General features: G+C 41.8%; 1 protein-coding gene across 1 annotated transcript in view; it reads right to left on the reverse strand.

The window, feature by feature from the left end:
• Positions 1–23,121, reverse strand: part of LOC309554382 (transmembrane channel-like protein 1) — a 186,051-nt gene that overhangs the window by 158,060 nt on the left and 4,870 nt on the right. The window contains exons 2-6 of the mRNA XM_082256052.1: positions 22,280–22,370; positions 15,834–15,915; positions 15,089–15,195; positions 14,871–14,969; positions 8,069–8,211 (exon numbers count right to left, since the gene is read on the reverse strand). Of these exons, the coding sequence (XP_082112178.1) occupies positions 8,069–8,211; positions 14,871–14,969; positions 15,089–15,195; positions 15,834–15,915; positions 22,280–22,370 (522 nt within the window). The remainder of the gene's footprint in view (positions 1–8,068; positions 8,212–14,870; positions 14,970–15,088; positions 15,196–15,833; positions 15,916–22,279; positions 22,371–23,121) is intronic.

Below are 23,121 nucleotides of genomic sequence, written 5' to 3' on the forward strand. Positions count from 1 at the left end.
AGTTTTCATCTAGGTCAGTGCCAGTGTCAAGTAACGGTCAAAGGTCAAGGCCAGGGTCAGTATATTATCAACAGGATTTTTTTTTAAAAAAGCATTTTTTTAAATTAGTTTTATTGTCAGTTAGTGTCGGTGTGTTTTAGGTAGGATAAAAAAAAAAAAAAAAGCAAAATGAACACTATTGTTTCTGGGCTGTGCTATGGGTAGATACTGTACATCAAATAACATAGACATAAGAGATATCGCTGCAATCGTTGGGACAAGCAGAATCATTTATTTTGGGCTGTTCTTTTGGTGGTAGGTTATGGTAGTAGCAAGAAATATATAGCTAAATTTAAAAAAATGTAATTGGACCAGTTTTCCTTTGTTAATAAAAAAAAATCAGTAGCTATCAGTTACTATTTACCACCAACCAAAAGCCTAATTTGTCCTGAAAAAGCAATGTTTAATCCACATGAATGCACAAAGTAGCTGTGATGATATGTACGTTTTTACTAACACATGTAAAATTTGTGCTAAGGCATTAACATTTGTTTTACCCTTAGGCAGGAAGGGGTTAAGATTTTTTCTGAGTTTAAATATCTGGCTATTATGATCTCTGCTAAAATAATTGATTATATTGCCCTTAACCTGGTTCCATTGATTTCCTATTTCAGGTCACAGCTCACGTCCTGGTGTAAGTTACTCTTCTCTATGGTGGGACATACCAATTTGATTAGGATGATTGGGATGCCTCAACTATTATATATATTGCATAACTTCCCTTGTTGGATTCCCCTTAAATGTGTTTAACTTTTGTCTGGTATATTTAGAGATGTTTTTTGGAAGAAACCACCTAGGATTAGGCTAGAACTCCTTCAATACCCCAGGGATATGGGAGGTCTGGCAGTACCAAATTTCTGGCTGTATTTTTTGGCAACACAAGTCCAACATTTGAATAGTTGGGGAGGCTGCTCCTCAACAAAAATCTCTTACTAATTGATTAAGGGCTGTTAAAGGGGCATGTCCACTATATGCCCTGGAGACTTCAGCATATCTTATCTATCTATCTATCTATCTATCTATCTATCTATCTATCTATCTATGTATCTATCTATCTATCTATCTATCTATCTATCTATCTATCTATCTATCTATCTATCTATCTATCTATCTATCTATCTATCTATCTATCTATCTATCTATCTATCTATCTATCTATCTATCTATCTATCTATCTATCTATCTATCTATCTATCTATCTATCTATCTATCTATCTATCTATCTCTATCGGAGTAAGCGGTGACCCGGGATCCAGGGATCGAGACAGTTTTCAGTGGCAGTACAGGAGATTGGTGAGAGAAAAAAGATGCGATCCCTGATACCTAAACTAAGTTGGTGTAGCCACCGTCCCAGAGAAACGTATTAAAACATTTTGATGCCTCAGGTCAAAGGAAATGGGACTTTTACGGGCTTAGTAAAAAATTATATTTATTGGAGATTATTTAGAAAAATTTCTTGCTGTTGAGCAAAAAATATAGAAATACAGACAAAATAATATAATACAAATGGTGCAAGGCAGGAGGGGAATACGACAGTCCTATTCCCCTCCTGCCTTCCCAAATCCACCCGGCACGGGGAGCCCCAGAGCACCCTTCTCTGGGGACAGACAAAGACTTTTGGGGATCTCTATCCCCCGAGATCTAAGTCTCATCTTCGTGTCGGCGGCTACGGAACATCCTGCAGTATACCCATCACGTCACAGGTAGGGTGCGCGCGCAGTCCATCAGCGCGCGCATCACCGCCTTCACGCCGACCTGGGATTGGATCAGCCCGGAGATATGCGCGCGCAACCTCACCGGCGCGCGCATCGCTTCCTCGCTCCGACCCGGTCCCATGATCGGCGTCATGACGCACGCCTGCGCCATTGCGCATGCGCGGTGGGCTATATATAGCCGGGGATTTCTAACAGGGCACCACTTCCCTCCAACCGAGGGACAACGCGGACGCCCTAGGACATGCTCTTCTGGACCCATACCACTTCAATCCAGCCTTACAAATCGTAAGTTTTCATCCAATCAATGCTCTATTTTTGCATTGTTGGATGTACTTTAGTCACAACGTGCATCAAATGCCTCTCTACAAGGCTGATCAGCACAAATACTTTTTCACCAGGGAACTAACAGGATCCATGACCAGGGCTCCCCCTGCTGTTCTGAACCTGGAACTCCCTTATATATGTAAGTCTCAATATGTTTTTACACCAATACCATTTAAAAACAACCATACCTGTACCGTCACCAATCACATTCCTCTACTATGCAGGCTCAATGAAAAGCATTCTCCACAGGCCTCCTAATTAACAAAATTGGATCACAATCAAGTCTTTCAACTGCCAACCAGAAGGATCCCCTTCATGTGATCCCCATGCTATGTAAGATAAGGATCCCCTCCATGTGATCCCTATGCTATGTAAGTCTGCTTAACATATATTGCCTATATATCTCTTATTTTAACCATATCAAACTGGCAATATTACCATCACCCAAATCATATCATTTCAGACAGCTACTCCACAGAAATCCCGTGAGAATATTTTTGGAAGAGCAATGGGAATAGTACAACCCGGGACCTAACCGCCTTGGTCACCTGTATGTGTTTACTACATATATTTTTTCACTATTTTTTTCAAATAGTGTTATACTGTACACTTCAATATACATTTATTACATCTTTCAGACATGGTGAACTGTCTCCGCTTCCTTGATAAAGGCAATATACGCCGAAACGCGTTGGAAGTCTGACAAGACACACTCTCTCTCAACAAGCTCACAATTCTGAGCCCCACAGACAGAGTTTCAAAAAAGTCACCATTTTCACCTTGTCACCTTTCGTTCCATTCTCACCTTCTCACATGGGTCTATAACCCATTTGCACCATTTGTATTATATTATTTTGTCTGTATTTCTATATTTTTTGCTCAACAGCAAGAAATTTTTCTAAATAATCTCCAATAAATATAATTTTTTACTAAGCCCGTAAAAGTCCCATTTCCTTTGACCTGAGGCATCAAAATGTTTTAGTACAGGAGATTGGTTGGCTTGTGAATAGAGAAGCGCAACTGAGGCTCAAGTACAGATGGAGAAAGCAGATGTGTGTGTGTCAGTGTCGGTGAACACAGTCTGCAATGCAGTACCATTCAGGTCGTCTGGGCAGAGTTATAGCAGCGTTGAAGGGGTTACTGCACCGCGCGGGAAAGTGCGCACTAAAGAGATCTGCTTCACAGGAGGAGCCACCGCTAGTCAGCTAGTCTGAAGTCATGGGCGGAGTTGCCGCCCACGAGCTGCCAATCCGAGTGGAGGAAGAGAGCTGAGACATCACTTCCGCCATCGGATGTAGCTGAGGAATAGACACGTGTGTGGAGAAGCAAGATGGCGGATGCCGGAGTGAGCCGGAGCACAGGGGCTATCCCACGTGTTGGCAGAGTACCTGCTGAATGGACTGAGTCGCCGAATTCGACCCTGTGGCATACAGGAATGCGATTGATGCCTACAGGAAGACTGGCCCTGTGTAGCGGAGGAGACAAGGAGCATCTTTGGCTGGTATGTAGCCGGTGCTTGAATGTGTCTATGCGGCTGCAGGCATGGAGTCAGTGTGGGCACTGTGGTGACATGCTGTTGCATGCAGTGCAGAGTGACTGTCAGTCCAGAAAACTGAGTGTGAGTTGGGAGACAGGAGTCACTTGGGAGTTGCTGGCCTCTACAATGGGTATCCCTATGGGCAGAGGAAGAGGAGTGCTGAGAGCACTGCTGAGGCCGGGACCAGTGACCCAGACCTGCACTACAGTGTGTCAAGTCAGGGAAACCCGTATCTCAGAGGTGAGATGTACGCAGATTGTGAAGGCCAAGCCGCGGCCACAAGATGCGCCAGCAACCACTGCAATGGCAGAACATTCCACTCTTAAAGTGGCAGAGGGGTCCAGAGAAGAAGGCCTCTAGTGTGTTAAGTGAGGAAGAGGCTGGAGCCATTGACATAGGGTCACCCAATTTCCAATGTCAGTTTGGGTCCCTGTAAGAGGGCATTGATGTGTGGAAGTTGGAGGAAGAGACTGAATGGGACTGGAGGACAGAGAAGAGAAGTAACTCTGCAAGTCCTAGTTCACTCAGTGATGAGACCGAGGGGACTGTCGTGCATATGCAGTGTGCCAGGAACTTGGCACACTGCATACGCTACAAGGGTCCCAGATTTATCCCCACCTCGCACCTACACCCGGGTTTGAGACCAGGATGACGCCTATGCCAGTCTCATCAAGAAGGAGGAGACCCTATACACCCCATCTGGGAGAAGAGACAGACAGAGACTTCCCAGGTTCTCTAGGTTCCAGCGTCTAATACAGAAGAAGGTGGCCCTAGAGTATGGATACGAATATCCATATGCTCCTCGGGAGATTATGGAGGAGATTGAGGCCAAGAGAGAGGCTTGGTGTGATGATGCCATTTGGGACTTCCTTTTCATCCCCAAGCCATATCGCAACCAGAAGAGGCCTGAGCTGTGGGACACCTTTCTATCTGTAAAGGCCAACTGGAACTTGGGGCGGTCCATTCACATAGATCGAGTGGAAGTTCATCACCCAAATGGAACAGGCCAAGCTTGGGCTGTTCGATTTTAAAGACTATTCGGATACCTCATCCTGACTACTACTGCTGAGGATGCAGAGCTCCTATTTCTGCCAGGAGAGTTGTATTGTTAAGAGGCTAGTTAGCCTGGATGTTCACCAGTAATGTGACGTTGATGTAAAAGGGTCTAGAGTGCTTGAAGAGCTTTTATCGGGTTCAGAGTTGTTGTTAAGGCCGGGGCCTTATTCCCTTTCCTGTCTATCCTTGCATAAGGGGTTGGGATTCAGCAACACTATTACTGTGCAGTTCCTTTATCTGGAAGAGGGCCAACCCTCCAGTTCACAAAGACTTTCTGTTCAAAGAACTCTAGCGAACACTTTGGCTTCATGCTACAGCTTGCTAAAAGAAGCCGTGTCCACGGAACACCTTGCCAAGATCCCTTGGGCCGACGGGCCAGGATCACTAAATACTGTTAGAGATACGTTGTAAAGAGCTTTGAGCCAGTGGGTCAAGACTGTTGAAATACAGAAGAGGACACTTTGCAAGGATACTTTGCTCAAAGGACACTTTGTGAAGATCCTGTTGGGCCAGTGGGCCAATTGAAGGAAGTTCCTGTGAGTTGCTACCTGGTGATAAAGGGGTAGTGACTCATTGTCTCTTCAGAGAGGGGGGATGCCAGAGTGAAGGATCACTTGAAGAGCTTTGCAGAGACTCCCAAGTTAAGCAAGTTTGCTCAGGCTCCAGCAAAATAACTTGCTGCCAGAAGAAGATGTGTTGCCTCAGTGTTACAGAGGACACTGTGAACACCAGTTGGGTGGACTCCACATTTCTTCATTCTGAACTTGTGGGTCTGACTATAATAGGAAAGAGAGTTGATGCCCTGGTGTCTGAAAGGGACTGTGCCTATTATTAGTCAAAACATGATTCTCAGTAGAAATCAATGGTGAAGTGTTAGATAGTCAGCTTGGCAGGATCTGTTTGTTGTCTATTGCAGGTACACAACAGAATGTCAAGTCAAACGGGCCCTTAGGGGCCCGAAAGTGATGAAGATCTCTACGGGAATGTCAAAGCTAGAGATAATCCTGGTGAGAAGGTCGCCTCTGAGGAGAGGGCAGTCTCGCCGTGAGTAGGTGGACAATGTACATTTTGTGCTTAACCCCTTGTTTCCTTTGCAGGCTTGCATGGAACTTCTGGGTCTGGATAGGCCCTCCACTTTTCAATGTAAATTTCTATACAATGTTGATATTGTGTCTAGTTAGATAGGGTAATGCCTTTACCTGTCAAACAGATTTTTGTTTGGCGGGGGGTGCATTGGTCTAAATGCACCTGATATGTGTTTATGTACATACATGTGTGAATATTTTTCCACGTAACCATGTTATTTCCCTTTTCCCCCTTTTCCAAGTTTGTGGGATACTCCGTGTACATTTTTGTACAGGTATTTTTGTAGGGGCCGCTGTCCAGAGCCAGTGAGGACATGGCTCATTTTGGGGGGGGGGGTGAATGTAGCACCCTCCTAGGTAGGTGCTAGTGAGAAAGTATAGTTTTGAGCTCTGTCTGCTTACCAGAAGAGCTGCAGGTAAATCTATATAGTTCTCTGCCTACCAGAGAGCAGGATCGGTTAGTGAGGTCTGCTCATTGTGCTCAGCATGCAATTCATTCAGTCTAGAGAGTGTTTCACACTGGTCCAATAGGGAGGCATGTTGGACAGTGGGAGGAAACCTGACAAATGGGTGCATGGGCTTTTGATACAGTCCTAATGACTGACAGATGGTAGGTCGCCTCAGGGCATTTTGGGATACTGTATAAAAGCCCAGGGCACATGTGCTAGAGGTCTTTCATTGGGGAGCATAGTCCTGGAGGGAGGGGGTGGCTGAGGCCTGAGAGCCTGAAGAGTAGCAGTGAGGAGCTGAACCCGGAGGTCCAGAGGAGCTGACTGAGAGGGGAGACACTGGAGGATTTGTCTCTGCAGTATAGTGAGTACAGAAACTCATGTCAAGGGCCTGACCTGAGGGGGACCACCCTTGCTCCTAGGATAGTCAGAGTTAGAATACAGTATTTAGATACTGTAATTGATAAAGTAAGGTTGTCAGTTTATTCTTTTTATAAAATCTTAATTTCTACTTCATCAATAATGCAGTCAGCAGTACTTAACCACTTTAATACCGGACACTTTCACCTCCTTCCTGCCCAGGCCAATTTTCAGCTTTCAGCGCTGTTGCACTTTAAATGACAATTGCGCGGACATGCAATGCTGTACCCAAACAAAATTTAAATCATTTTTTGTAGACAGATAGATCTTTCTTTTGGTGGTATTTAAGCACCACTGGGTTTTTTTTTTTTTTTTTTGCTAAACAAAAATGGAAAAAGACCAAAAAGTTTGAAAAAAAAAAAGTTTTTCTTAGTTTCTGCTATACAATTTTGTAAATAAGTAATTTTTCTCCTTCACTGATGTGAGTTGATGAGGCTGCACTGATGGGTATGGATAGGCTGCACTCATGAGGTGGTATCGATGGGAACTGATGAAGCAGCACTGTTTAGGTGGCACGGATGGGCACTGATAGGCAGCACTGACATGCAGCACTAATGGGCACTGATAAGCGACACTGATGGGCACTGATAACCGGCACTTATGAGCACTGATAGGCGGAACTGATGTGCACTGATGGGTGGCACTGATGGGCACTGACAGGCATCATCGATGGGCACTTATTGGCATCACTGGTGGGCACTGGTGGGCATCAGTGTGAGGAGAGAAATGCCGTCACTTCCTATTTACATGGTGATCAGCTGTGATTGGACATATAACATGGTAAAGAGCCTACCTATTTCATAGGCTCTTTACCTTGATTGGTGATGCGGTGTGTGATCGCCCGGTTGCGCGCCCACGCGAGCAAGTACAGTCGAACTGAACTTGAAAAATGGATATTTGCTATGTTATAGGTAATATCTGGAAAAGTTAATTTTGTCTTAGCAGTACCCTGAAAAATATTCCCTTTGTCTTGAATTCCTCCTGAAAATAGCAATGCACTTTCTGGTATGTGAGGATGCATAGGTGCTCCTGTGCCTTCAGTTTCTTAGCTGTATGGCTAAGGCTGGAGGCTTTGACATGAGGAAGCTAAGCCCTGACATTACCAAGAGGCCACCTTCAAGAAGAAACACAGTTCAGAGCAAGGTATGGTAAATGACCCATGGGGACAGATTAGCTGCAGACAGATCACAGGCAATACTAATGACTAATCTTTTGCATTCTGCTTGCCTTTTTTGTAACAGCTTGCCAATTTTAGTTTCTTTGTAGGATACAATTAATAGATTCTTTTGATAGGGCTAAATCAGATTATATAAAAATGAGCTTTTTTGAGCTTTGTGCTGTATTTGCCATCAAAGAAACCATCATTAGTATCCATCAAAAAGTCCATCTTTTATAAAACAGAAAACATAGTTATCGCAAAAACTAAAAATAAGCAAAACTTACGTTCTAATTAAAACCATGAAGCTGTATGCAATGGTACAGATGCCAACTAGCAGGTAAGAAAGTGGGAGCCTAAACTGCAGCCATCCAATGGTTCTTTGACTGTTGTAGTATCCATAGAAGAGAACAGAGTACTGTGCAAAACCCTGAAATGCAAACAGAAAGCTTATATAAAATGCAAACAGAAGAACAGGTGTCTACAATAAAACATTACTTTGCTTTGAGTACCTTGTACTTTGGCTTACTTAAAAAGCATTATAATTGAAGATCAAGGTATCAAAGAAAGAAAGGCGGTGTCAACATGGCTGAGGTGTGAGGCTAACAATTCAAAACATTACTGATAGTTTTCTCAATAATTCATAAGACTGTATCAAAAATGGTTGGATTTAAATTTCATGTCTATGCTAAGCAACTAGAGAAGATGAAACATTTTACAAACCACAGTCCAATTTAACCAATTAAGCCCCGGAGGATTTGGCTGCTCAAAGACCAGGGCCTATTTTGTGATTCGGCACTGCGTGACTGTAATGGACAATTGCGCTGTCATGCAACGCTGTACCCAAATGAAATTGGCATCCTTTTTTCCCAATAACAGAGCTTTCTTTTGGTGGTATTTGATCACCTGTGCGATTTTTACTTTTTGCGCTATAAACAAAAAAAGAGCGACAATTTTGAAAAAATTAACAATATTTTATATGAAATTCGCCCCCAAAAAAATTTAAAAATCAAAATTTTTTAACATTTTAGTCCAATTTGTTTTCTGCTACATATTTTTGGTAAAAAAAATCGCAATAAGCATATTTTGATTGGTTTGCGCAAAAGTTATTGTGTTTACTAACTACGGGAAAGATTTATGTCATTTTTATTGTTTTTTTTTTAAACTAGTAATGGCGGCGATCTGCGTTTTTTTTTTGCAGGACTGCGACATTGTGGCGGACAGATTGGACCCTTGACTGATATTTTTGACACTTTTAGGGGTACCAGTGACATTACTACAGTAATCAGTGCTATACATATGCACTGTTACTGTAAAAATGACACTGGCAGGGAAGGGGTTAACTTTATTGGTGATCAGTGGGTTAAATGTATCCCTAGGGGCGTGATTCTAACTGTGGGGGGCGTGGCTTGTGATGTAACCACAGAGACATATGATCCTACATAGCAGGATCGTACAGTCTCTGCAGTTACATCAGGGAGAATGACAGACGGCTGTGTTTACATCAGCCGTCTGCCTTTCTCCCTCTCCAGCGGGAGATCGCAAGTGGCCGGCAGACATCGGAGCCGCTGATCACTCGCGCAGGGATGTCAGGGAACGAGCAGGGGTGGGAGCGTGCCTCCGGCGGCGCGCGCTCGCCCCCCTAGAGGCTCGTGGGCGAGTGGCATACCCCTACGTCACTTTGCCCAGCAGCGGCTGCCTGCCGCTGTATATCTGCGGTGGGCGGTCGTTATGTGGTAAGACACATTTTTACAGAAAGCAGATAAGTTAGAAGGTTTGCAGGTAATCATAAACCTTCATTAGCTCAAGGTCTTTAAACAACTGATGATGCGCTGTTGCAAATAGTCAAGTCATAATCAGTCTGGAAAAAAGCCAAAGGAATACATCTGTAAGTCTAGAGTTTTAACTTAGAGCTGAACATCGATACTTCTCAAACTCTTGCATTCATGTTTGATAACTCCTATAGTAATAGAGTTACCTTTCTAAATAGTGGCTACACTGCAGGGCTCGAGTCCTGTGGGAACGCATGGGAACGAAGTTCCTGTACTTATTCTACAACAGGAACACCATTCCCGTTCCCCCGAGCCCTGACACGATCCAAGCGCCACCTCCTGCTCTGGGATGGTGGGTCGGTAAGCCCAGATTGCGGGTTCCTGACCCGCCATCCCCGAGCATCACTGTAAACTGAGCCGGCACTACAGGAAGCAGAGCCGATGCTTCCTGTATAGTGCCGGCTCCCGTCACAGGCAGAGTGATATCAAATGTACTCCACCTCCACTTATGACAGGGCACAGGAGCCATACAGGAAACATCGGCTCTGCAGATGAGAGAGAGAGAAAGAAAGAGAGAGGAGGGAAGGAGAGACATGATAAAGAGAGAGAGAGAGAGGAGGGAAGGAGAGACATGAGAAAGAGAGAGAGAGAGGAGGGAAGAAGAGGGAGAGAGAGAGGAGGGAAGGAGAGGAGGGAAGGAGAGGTAGAGAGAGAGATGAGGGAAAGAGAGAGATGAGAAAGAGAGAGAGAGAGGGGGAGGAAAGAGAGGTAGGAAGAGAGAAAGATGAGAAAGAAACAGAGATATGGAAATAGAGCGATATAAAGAGACAGATGGAAAGAGGGAGAGGGATGGGGGAGAAAAAAAAGAACAAGTGAAAGAGCGAAGAATGAATGAAAGAAAGAAAGAATAGAGAGGGGCGAGAGATAAAAAGTGGAGAAATAGAGAGGGATAGGGAGGGATAAAGAGGGACGAAATAAAAAGAGGCCGAGGAGAAAGAGAGAGAAAGAAACAGAGGGACCAAAAGAGGAATGCCTTTGGTCCCTTTCACACGGGCTTTCCGATCCGGTCCGCCTGTCAGTTTTTCAGGCAGACCGGTTCGGATTCTCCATGCAGCCCTATGGAGCATAGAGGAAATTGGTATCTGACAGCTCAGTCTCACAGAGCGGAGACGGAGCTGTCATCCGCCTTCTCAGCGGGGATCAGCGGATCGATGCCCCCTGAGCAAAACTGACTCAGTCGGGTGCACCGCCTGTGTGACAGGACCCTTAGTGCTACTGAGCAAAATCCACATAAATTTAAATCAAGTCTATTTTGCAAAGAAATATGTGACAGATCCAGGGTTTTAAAGATGTTGTGTCCAACTCATATAAATCACGCCCATACTGCAAATTTGCAACTCAATGTATACGTAACCCACCAGCAGTACCCACCAAGAGTACCTGCCAGCAGTACTCGCCAGCAGTAGCCACTACCAGTACCCACTAGCAGTGCCACCAGCAGTACCCACCAGCGATACCCACCAGCAGTAGCCACCACCAGTACCCACCACCAGTACCAGCCAGCAGTACCCGCCAGCAGTACCCACCAGCAGTACAAGCCAACAGAACCCAACAGCAGTAAGAGCTAGCAGTACCCGCCAGCAGTACCAGCCAGCAGCACTCACCAACAGTACCCGCCAGTAGTACCAGCCAGCAGTACCCACCAGCAGTACCAGCTCTGGAGGACAGCTAGTTAGCAGCCACCAGCTATACCCACCTGGGGGACAGCAGCAGTCAGCGATACCTGCAGAAACCCAATTTGATCCACTTAAAAAAACAGAAGGGGATCTGTCCCCTTCTGTTTGGGCAGGTCAGATTGGAGGGCCCATAGAGTAGAGCGGGCTGTGTCCATGTCTGATCTGCATATGCTGACACAAACCTGTCATCTGATCTGCCTGCTCTGCTCATTGTGGCCCGCGACCGGTTACCAAGTCGCTAAAGTGGCCCTCGCTCCTCAAGAGGTATATATACACGAACACACACTTTTTTTTATTTTTTAAGGTTTGGGGTGGTAATACTACTGCTACACTGCATATGAAGATACTAATCAGTTAGATAGACACCAAACACAGCTATATTACAAGGTACAGAATGCTGATAAGACAGGTTAAACCTCCCCTAAGAGAACTAGACACGGACGGTTTAAACTGTTTGGAGACACTTTCATTACTGCTTAAGAATGCTTTATATGTACATGTGTATATGTACACGCTGTTTTATGGCACACATGGGAGTAGTTTTATATTCTGCTTTAAAAATTTTTTTACGAATTCACATTCATGTGGGTATTTTTATTCTGATTTGATGTTGGAGTCTCGCAATATAATCTTTGCCATACATATTTAACCACCTTAAGACCGGAAGGATTTGCCCACTTAATGACCAGGCCCTATTTTGCAATTCGGCACTGCGTTACTTTAATGGACAATTGCACGGTCGTCCAACGCTGTACCCAAATAACATTGATGTCCTTTGTTTTCCCACAAATAGAGCTTTCTTTTGGTGGTATTTGATCACCTGTGCGATTTTTATTTTTTGCGCTATAAACAAAAAAAAAGCGACAATTTAAAAAAAAAACAATATTTTTCACATTCTGCTATATGACATGTTTAAAAAAAAAATTAAAAATCAAAATATTTTAACATTTTAGGCCAATTTGTTTTCTGCTACATATATTTGGAAAAGAAAAATTGTAATAAGCTTATTTTGATTGGTTTGCACAAAAGTTATTGTATTTACTAACTACAGGAATGTCATTTTTATTGGGTTTTTTTTTTTACTATTAATGGCGGTGGTTTGCGATTTTTTGCGGGACTGCGACATTGCGGTGGACAGATCGGACCCTAACTGACATTTTTGACACTTTTGGGGGTACCAGTGACATTACTATGGTAATTAGTGCTAAAAATATGCACTGTTCCTATAATAATGACACTGACAGGGAAGGGGTTAACCCTATGGGTGATCAATGGGTTAAATGTGAGCCTAGGGGAGTGATTATTACTGTGGGGGGGCGTGGTTTGTGAAATTACCATAGAGACATGTGATCCTATATAGAAGGATCACAAGAGCTCTGTGATCATTTCAGGGAGAAGTAAGGTCAGCTGTGTTTACAACAGCTGGCCGTCCTTCTCTCTCAGTGGGGAGCGATCGTGGGTGTCAGGCGGCAATCGGAGCTGCCTCACCCGTGCATCGGCTTCACCGCTGTCGAGTGGGGGCGGAAGAGCGCTAGCTTCCCGCGCGTGACCAACGTAGGTCTACGTCGGTTTGTGCAGGAAAACCACCCTGCCGCAGTAAAAAGGCAGCGGGTGGTGGGGAAGTGGTTAACATATATCTGGGAAATTGAAGACATCACAGGAGTCAAATCAAGCAACATGGGTCGCAGGATACTACTTAAAAACTGATTTGTAACAGGGTCCGTTTGCTCTGGTCAGAGTCCATTCCCTTTAGTGGTGACAGTTCACATGGCATGAAATTAATCTCAATCAAGCGCTTTCCATAACAGCTGTTATGTTTTAGAATTGGGACTGTCATTTTCATTTTCATTGTATATATACAACGTGGATTTTAATTCTTTATTTTTACATTTTTTTGTTTTTCCCCATTGCACTGAATTTGTGTGTTTTGTATACTGTCATTTTTAGCATGGCAAATTATTTTTATAATACAGTATATCATGTGTAGTATCTAACAAATCAAGATTTAATTCTGCTAGAATATGTAGATTTTCAGAAAGTAAAACCATTTTGTATAGAAATACTGTTGTACCCAGGATAGTTACCATTAAGGGTATGTTTACGGGGCTTGATAACTCATTTACAACATACCCCTTGGACCTTTAGATTGGGTGGAGTTAACTCTGCATTTGTCATTAATTATTTATTATGCATGAAACAATCAATATCCCATTCAACATTATGACCAGGGGAGGTATGTTATCCTAATTCATAAATCAGTTGGTCTCCATTTTTGAAAATTCTTTTGTTTCATGAATGAAACTACAAATGATACTGATAGTCACTTTTGAGGGCCAGTGACTCTTGTAACCATCAGATTGGATTTATTCTGAAGGTGATCAGGGCTCTGCAGTGAACCAAAGACCAGGTGAACTCTACTTAATTGGCTTGTAAGTCCCATAATCAGACTGCTGTTGACATGCCTCCACTATGAACACACTCCGTTTACAGTCAATGCAAGCCTGTACATATGCTGTAGACAGGGTCATTCATCCTTCTGTCCCTGCCTACAGCTCAATGTTTAGAGGCAGGGAAAAAAACACTTCTGGTTTGCATTTCTGATTGGAGCTTTCTGGAAGAAAAAATGCTAAACTCTCCTAAACTCACCTAAACTGTGTACAAAAACTCTGTATATGAGCGTTTTTTTTCTGCCAAGGGAACTGGCATTTTTTTAAGCCCAGTGTGCATGGAGCTTTAGTGTACATGGATGACTGCTTTTGCAATGAATTAACATTGACTAGTGTGGAGGCTAAAAGACTTGTAATGAAGCATAAAAACAAAACTCAAACTGATTACAAACACCTTTGAACACTAACCTATACATTACTACCTACATAAAGGTATATTTCTTTATACTTTAAATGGATAAAATTAATTAAAAATCATCCACCACTCTTAACTGGTATGCTTCTATAAAATTAAGAAATTACAGTACAGTGACCTGAAAGCCATCAGTTAATTGTGTGCATTCTGTATTCTAAATAAAACTGTTAGCCTTATGTATAAAATCAAGTGGCATGTACTTGTTATGCTTGTTTGATTTCAATGTGTTTTAAAGATATTTTTAGTGACATGGAAATAAAAGATAACATCGCTCTGACGTGCCTAAAATAGATACACATTTAACAAAAAATATACTTTGCTTATTAAAGTGATATATAATTTTCTATGTGGGGATTATATGATGTAGTTTAGTGATCTCATATTAAATAAATGTTATTAGATGTTAATAAATTAGAATTATTGTTTAGATCATCTAAGTGTACTGTTTGCATACATGAACAGCATACCCAAGACACTTCTAAAGTATGGTTCTTTATATACATAAAGAAAAACTAAAAGGATTATATCTGCTGAAGACACCATGGTTGTCCTTTTGCACACGTGTTATTTTGTCGGGCTTCAAAGTCACACAAAAAGGTTGGTGTTTTTGGTAAGCCGTTTTCACATACATACACCTTTTGTAAACAAAATCTAGTCATTTAGACTTGTAATTGCATTAATCCCAGCAGTTAATATATTATACAAAATATGTTTCTTACGCTAAAATCATATAATGTGGCAAAATTCATAGCTGAGGATTGCTCGGCCCTTGGAACTGTTTTCCGTGGAATTGAACCATGTGGCTTGCCCATTAATGCCTACAAAATAAATGTATTAGAGAGAATTTTGCATTTCAACAGAATAATGCTGTAAAGTTAGTATCTAACAAATTCAAAGTTTAAAAAGAAAATAAGCAAGCTTAATAATTGATTATTACCTCTGGTACCATGACTAGGCCAAATGTCAATCCAAAAAGTATCAAATTTATTCCATACATCCAACGAAGAAATATAAAATAAGAAGCAACAGAAGAGCCAAAGTGACCTGGCAAAGAAGAAATTCAGTTGGAAGTTTTCTTTAATTTACAATTATAGATTATCTTCAACCTACAATGTGGTACAAAATATTAATAATAATAAAATTAATGAGGTTGGCCAAAAAAAGAATACAAACTGCTTTTCCCCTATCTGTTTCTGTATTCAGTACCTCAGGTCTTTCTGTGGAAGTCACAAGTTCGTTCTATTAAAGCATTCTAAATGCATTCATCTGTTGCTTGCAAATCTAACAGAAACAACTCAGAACATGCTATTTTTGAATTTTGTTTAATTTACTGAATTTTACTGAAATTTTAAATCACAAATGTTGATATAATATTAGTTGTGTCTACTTGTTTGTAGTTGAGCAAGCAATGCAGACACATCTAAAGGTGTTTTTTCTTCAGGAAAAGTTAGTCTTCAACTTTCACCCAGCAATATCATTCAACATGTCTGTAGGCCATTTTTCATATATGAGAAAAAACATAGGCTTGGAAAAACTACCTTTACCCTGCTGTTACTTTTATTTCTATTTTAAAAATATTTTGTTAGCGGGTTCCTAATGTGATAAGAATTATTAATACGTTACAATCATGCAGGTCAATTGAATCCATCCATATAAGGCATATAAAGTAAATTAAACCTTACTTTCAATCTCTTTAATTTTCATTTCCCATGGTATACAGGCAGTTCTGAAATTTTCAAAATCTCGCTGGAATTTCATCCATTTCTAAGAGAAAAATATGCATGTTAATGATAATGAACTTGCATCGAATATACACTGCTCAAAAAAATTAAAGGAACACTTTTTACCAGACTATAGCGTCAAGTAAACTCCTGGGATATTGATCTGGTCAGAAAGGTAGCAGAGGGGGTTGTTAATCAGCTTCTGCTGCTTGAATATATATATATATATATATATATATATATATATATATATATATATATATTGTCGTATCAGACATTTTCAAAGGATATATATATAAATATATATATACATATCCTTTGAAAATGTCTGATACGACAAAACGAGTCAGCATCTCGTTATAGACTGACTGTTATGCTTGCTTACTATTTGTCTGTACCGCTGGATGTTTTGTAAGTGCATTTCCGCTTTATTAATAAATTGATTTTAGCAGTTTTACAATATGTCCTTCTCCTCTGGTTTGTATCTTCATGTCATCTGCTGAGCGAGAGTTTCATTCTCCCTTCACTCCACCTGATACTCACCTCTGGAGCATCCGGGGTTACAGCCTGATGTGGAGGAATCCAGGATCTTGTGTGTGAGCCTCATATGACCCATATGCTGTATGGTAGTTTGTGTCCATAAGATCCGGTGAGTGCATATTTATCTCCCCCCATGGGTGTCGGGATCTGGCAACCACTGTGACCAATTCTATCACCTTGGATACAATATCTCACCTTCACACATGGGACTCACTTTGTTATAATCTTCGATCACTCATTTTGTTCGCATTTTAATTATTTGGTTTATTCACTTACTTGAATGTTTATAGTGAACTGTTATTGTTTACTCACCTATTTCGCGCTGCACTTTTGTATTTTGTATGTACAGTCGATTACTTTGCAAGCTAACAGAAAGTCACAATGTCCCAGCATTCTGAGTGATGTTTACGTGAGAGGTAAATGAGAAAATGCTTCCTCTTACCTTCAGCTTCAATTGATAACAGCATTTTAACAAAAATGTTCTTCTTAGGCCAAGTCATTAATCGACTATAGACGCAATGATTTTTCTTTGATCGGCTGGCAAGCTGATCAGAAAAAACAAATGGATTCCCCAATCCACCTCACTTATGCTTTCCCATTGTGCCATTGTATTCTGACAGCGGGGACTCCTCAGCTGTCTGAATACACTGATCAGCACTGCTACAACTGACTTCCCATTTGAGAGAAGCCATTTATTAGATCAACTTCTCTTCAGCAGGAACAGCCATAGATCAGTTCAGCCAGGACAAGATTTTTGATCCATTTGTGGCCAGCTTTGAATACTTGACTGGGATCCAAGGTCTAACCCATCCACTTCCAGTGAAGTGTACTACACATCGAGGCACTGAAAGGGATAAAACAAGTTCAAAGCTAAAATATAAATCTAGAGTCCATACGTATACATAAATGCCATTTGCACAACACTTATGGTGTTTTCCCACTGCATGGTACAGTTCGGTGTGGCTCAGTTTGGTGGTTTTCCACTGCATGGTACCGCATGGTACGTATTAGAACGGTTCGGTACGGTTTGGTACAGCGGCGCTTTTCCACTACATGGTACGGCGTCGGTACGGCTCGCTTAAACAGTACCACCTCGGTTGGGGTTCCAAGCAGGCCGTACCGATACCATATCCCACAATCCTTTGCATGCAGCATTGATTGTTTGTCACTACTAGCCACTGATTGGTCAGAGAATCGTTGTAATCCCACCCACTTACTACTAAGTACTTCAACAGTGGAAAAGCAAACCGAGCCGAGTAGAGCCTATACAGTGCTGAAAGGTGCCGACTCGTACCACGCAGTGGAAAAGCAAACTGAGCCGAGCTGGGCCAAGTAGTGCCGAGTGGAGCCGAGCTGGTACGGTGATACAGTGGAAAAGTGCCATTAGTTATTGCTGTGCATGCCAAAGTGGGAATAATAATTCTAGAGTTAGTTCTATTTTGAAGAGTGGTAGATGATTTAAAGCATCACCTGTGTACAATTTTGAGTATTGTAGTTTGTCGCTTCTCCTTTAGTGCAAACAGTTTTAAGGCCTGATATATTTGGTATTTTTTTACTTGACTTATTGAGGTTGATTTACTAAAACTGGAGAGTGCAAAATCTGGTGCAGCTCTGCCTAGAAATCAATCAGCTTCCATTTTTTTTTTTTTTTTGTCAAAGCCTAATTGAACAAACTGAAGTTAAAAGCTGATTCGCTACTGTGCACAGTTGGGCCAGATTTTGCACTCTCCAGTTTTAGTAAATCAACCCCATTCTCACCTTTTATATTTTACAAAAAATGGGGATTATATTGTGCTTGTCTGCATTAAAACTAAGTTTAATGTAGTTTTTAGTGAACATATTCTGTAGATTTGATAAACAGCTATGCAATGATCATGCAGCATAAAAATATATTCTACAGGTTCTTTGCTTTCATAAAATACAATGTTTTGGGTGTTAGAGGTATAGTTTATGCCTAAAATTTGCATTTTATGCATGTGTGTGAAATCATTTAAGAAATTGGTTCAATGGCAAAAGGGTTAAGATAGAATAAAAAACACTTTTTTATTTTTAAATGGCACTGTTGCTGTATATTTTGACATGTTAAAAAAAATGTATTCATGCAGACTTGTAAAGTTACTGATAGTTCTGCTTTAATTTAGGATCAGGGCTGGCTATACATGAAAGGACATCATTCGACATGGAATGATCAGACTTTTATGAATGATCTAGCCCTGTAAAATCTTGTCTATATTCCCATCATACACATTCCTGGATCACAGGCTCATCTGTAGTGGGTGCTGTAGCGATTGCCAGGTGGACACTGGGTATATCACAGATCAATGCTCATATTCACCAGCACACCATGGATCTTCAAATGCAGTCCAAAGCTTTTATTGCTGAGAGATAACATCACAAAAGAACAAGTGCACTTGTTCTTTTGTGATGTGATCTCTCTGCAATAAAAGCTTTGGACTGCATTTGAAGATCCATGGTTTGCTGTCAATTAGAGATAGACCGATTATCGGCAAAGTCAATATATCGGAACCGATATGCACTTTCCCTGATATATCGGAATCGGCCACCAAGGTGACCAATATTGCCGATATTTCGGGAAAGTGCTTGTACCAGAGTGATGCCTGCAGCTAGAGGCATTACCCCGGTACCGGTGTCCATAGCCGACGGTCGGCTGTCTTGTAATGACAACCAATGCGGCTGAGAAGCCCCTCGGCTGTCATTACAAGGAGCGAGGGGGGACATCCCTCCTGCCGCCTTCCGCAGTTCGCCCAGGTCTCCTGTCCCACCGGGAGACCCGGGCAACCAGCCTGCACAGGGGCCAAAGACCTGATCAAAGCTGCATTCGGCTCTGATCGGGTCTCCATGTAAAACCCGGAAGTGATGTCATGAGTGACATCACTTCCGGGTACTGTCTGGCACCAGATTTAAAAAAATGACAGCATTGAAAACAGCCAAACTTGGCGTTTTGAATACTTTTAAGTGCAGAGGAAGGGTTTGGGATCTTTTAGACCCCCAGGTCCCTCCACAAGAGTACCTGTCAAATAAAAAAATAAAAATTATTTTTTTTGGTGTACGAAAATATCGGCCAATATCAGCCAATACCGATATTCACTGACCAAAATATTGGTATCGGTATCGGCAACGAAAAACAGATATCTGTCGTTCACTAGTGTCAATTTTGTGCATTGACTAGTCCTGTTAAAGACAATGTTCAAGCTGAAATCCAAGTAACCAGCTAAATAGAGGAATGAAAACATATGGAGACTGTTTAACCTGACAAAGAAACTGCATTTCTGTTCATCCAGATCTTGTCCTTTCCCCAGCATGTGATTGGACAGTGAAAAGGAGAAGCAGCACGCTGATGAGGCCATCTCTCTGTCACTCTGCTCTTGCTTCTGTCAGCATGATCCATGTTAGCATATGAGGAATACTGATTGGCTTCTTGTATTGATTTTCCCAGTTTTAGCTCTGATGTACAGTGAATTGCAAAAGGCTGATTCTGATCAAAATGAAAGCGCTTACAGAACTTACATTAAAAAAAAATAATAATTTATTAATACAGAGCTGCGATAATTTGTGCTTTTTACTGTATAAAGTACGTGCATAGAGTTCAGATTTAAGTCTTATATTTAAAGTAGAACTAAAGACAAAATTTTTTTCATTTTGCATAGAGTAAGGGAGGGTTTTAACCCTGTCAGTTTTTTTTTCCCCATCTTTGTCCCATTAAGGGGATCTCCCTTTATTTCCTGTCCTGTAGACAAAACAGTAAGTGAGAGGAAATCTCTCTACAGTCATAGAATCCCTGGTTGTTACCAGGGTCACCAAAACATGTGTCCCCATTGAAAAAACAAACATGTTATACTTACCTGCTCTGTGCGATGATTTTGCACAGAAAAGTCCCGACCCTCTTCTGCTGTGGTCCCTGTCGGCTTTCCTGGCTCCTCCTGCCTTCTGAGTGCCCCCATGGGGGTTTGATTCCGTGCCACACTGTGTGTGTCTATTGACAAACACAGTGTAACTTGGTCTGGCCCCCTGCTCCATCGACACTGGATTGATTGACAGAAGCAGGAGCGGTGGGAGAGAGAGAAAGCAGAGCCGCTGCTCTCAGGCACAATGCTAGATCAAAATCGGGCTCAGGTAAGTATTTAGGTGGGGCTGGAGGGAAAGCTGCACATAAAAGGTGTTTTAACTTAATGCAGAAAATGCATTAAGGTAAAAACCAACCACTTTAGCATTGTGCAGCACTGCTAAGCAGGAACTACATACATAATGCAAATCTAGCTGTTTAATGTATATGTACAAACATAGAAGTTATGAACGCATAAAGTTTGTTAATAATACAAGGCTTTCTTTTGGCAATTTTGTCTTGCAAAATTCAAATAACTTTCTAAATATTATAAAGACAAAAAAGTCACAAAAAAGGCTTTGACCAGTGGTAATTTTCAAAGCTTATCTCCAGGTTTTAATGAAGTTTTAATAGTTCTTTTGGATCTTTACTACTAGATGTGCCCACTGTGTGCTGTATAAACTGTATGTAGTCTTAGCTACATACAGAATACAGTGCTGTGCTAGGTCAGTGGTATTGGAACTTCCCATCCTGCTCCCAGAACAAAAGTGAGGCGGGCTGAGTGCTGCTCAGCAATTTACAAGGAGCTTTGTATTCTATGAATGAATACAAAACTTCTTCTGATTGGCTCACGTGGAGATCGTGATGTCATCTGCCTACCTTGTTGCCATTTTTAATGTGCTTTTGAGACAAAATTTAAACTGACAGCTGGTCCTGGTGATTTCAGCAGACAGAGCGGCCGCAACAGGGAGGAAGCCCTTGACATATGAGGTATGCCCAAAGTAGTTAGATGAAGATTGTTTCGGCATACCTTCAAGGCTGGCCATACATGGTTCAAATCCTGGCCGGTTCAGCAGGAACCTGTCGAGATTAGAACCATGTATGTGCAGGCTGAATGTACCCAGTTGATCAATAAAATACAACCAGCATGCTGGGTTTCACCTGTGGCTATCGCTAGTGGCTGCTTCAGCAGCTAGCAAATAGCAATAATCACTGTCTTCTCCGTGCAGGGACGGCTTCCACTGCCCTCCCCCGCCCCTGCCGGGAGAAGACAATGGCCTAGCAGGAGAGATTCCTGCATCAACACTGTCTGTGGTTGCAGGAAAAAAATTCACTCCATATATGGTTGGCCTAACTCCAAGGTCTTCATCTGGTTACGTAAGAACACATGATTAGGTGTTTGTGGTGAGCATGGCCTTACTGAGCTAAAGTTAGCTGTGAAACGGTGGTAACCACAACACAATCACAGAGATGAATTTTTTTAATAAAGATAATCAAATTTCTTGTGTATTACTTTTAACCATATCATAATACAGTGGTGAATGGGAGGGAGGCTTTCAACAATTTACTTGCTATTTAAAGACTGAGTACATAGTCTAGGAACCCCTTTACTAGTTCACCAGTGTACAGGATATTGAATAGAGTCTTCACTCTATTTTTGGGCCCTTCCTCTCAAAATAAGGCCAATGCTTATATCATTTTTATTACGATCACTGGCCACATGTTCATACAAGTTGGCAACTTTTGTGAGACCTCTGAAATTCATGACCATCGGATATACACAAATCTGCCATACACAGTTTAAATCTCAGTCTGTATAATGTAGTTGACTCATTTATATTTTTGAAATTTTTTTTCATTAACCTGTAAACACAGATTGCTGAGATATCCATGTTTATGCTAATGCATTACTAGCTGAGGGACAACTGATAGGTAAGTGACACCCCAACTTCCCAACATAAGTTATCTTTCATGTAAATGAAATGTGAAAAACAGCAAGGTTGGCAAAATAAAATCATCTTACTTTGAGCATCATGACTTTGAATGCATAAAACTTTTTCCCTTTTCCCTTTCCAAGTGCTCCTTCAAACTCCTCCACAAACTCCTGAGCATCCCTAAAATTTTGAAAGCAAATAATTTATTTCATAAATGTAGAGACTACAAAAAATAAGAACTGACATGGTTACACATTGGATTTGAAAAATGTTTGTACTGAGAAACTAACTTATAGTGATTGTAAACGTTCGTATTTTTAAAAAAAATAGCAAACGTCATACTTGCCAGCCCGTTTTGCACAAAGCAGCCCCAATCCTCTTCTTCTCAGGTCCCCCACTGGCGCTCCTGGTTCCTGCTTCTGAGTGCCCTCATAGCAAGCCTCTTGCTATAGGGGCACTCGTGAGAACTCAATCCCGAGTCGCACTGTGTGCATCTATTGACACACTCAGTGTGACTCAGCCCCATCCCAGCTCTCTCATCACAGACTGTAATTGACAGCAGCAGGGGCCAAGGGCTCCCACTGCTGCACCTGAGCCTGTGACGAAGGAAAGAGCACAGTGCTGGATCGAGATTGGGCTCAGGTAAGTATTTGGGGTGGACTGGGGGGGAGCTGGTCACAGAAGGTTTTTTACCTTAATGCATTCTCTGCATTAACCAAAACAGGGCACTTTCACTCCCTTCCTGCCTCGGCCAATTTTCAGCTTTCAGCGCTGTCGCACTTTTAATGACAATTGTGTGGTCATGCAATGCTGTACCCAAACAATTTTTTTACAATTTTTTGAGACAGATAGAGGTTTCTTTTGGTGTTGTGTAATTACTAGGGATGATCAAACGGTTCGGGTCGACCATCGGTTCAACCCGAACATTGGC

This window comes from Pelophylax lessonae (genome assembly GCF_965119305.1).
Source record: "Pelophylax lessonae genome assembly, chromosome: 1".
NCBI lineage: Eukaryota > Metazoa > Chordata > Amphibia > Anura > Ranidae > Pelophylax > Pelophylax lessonae.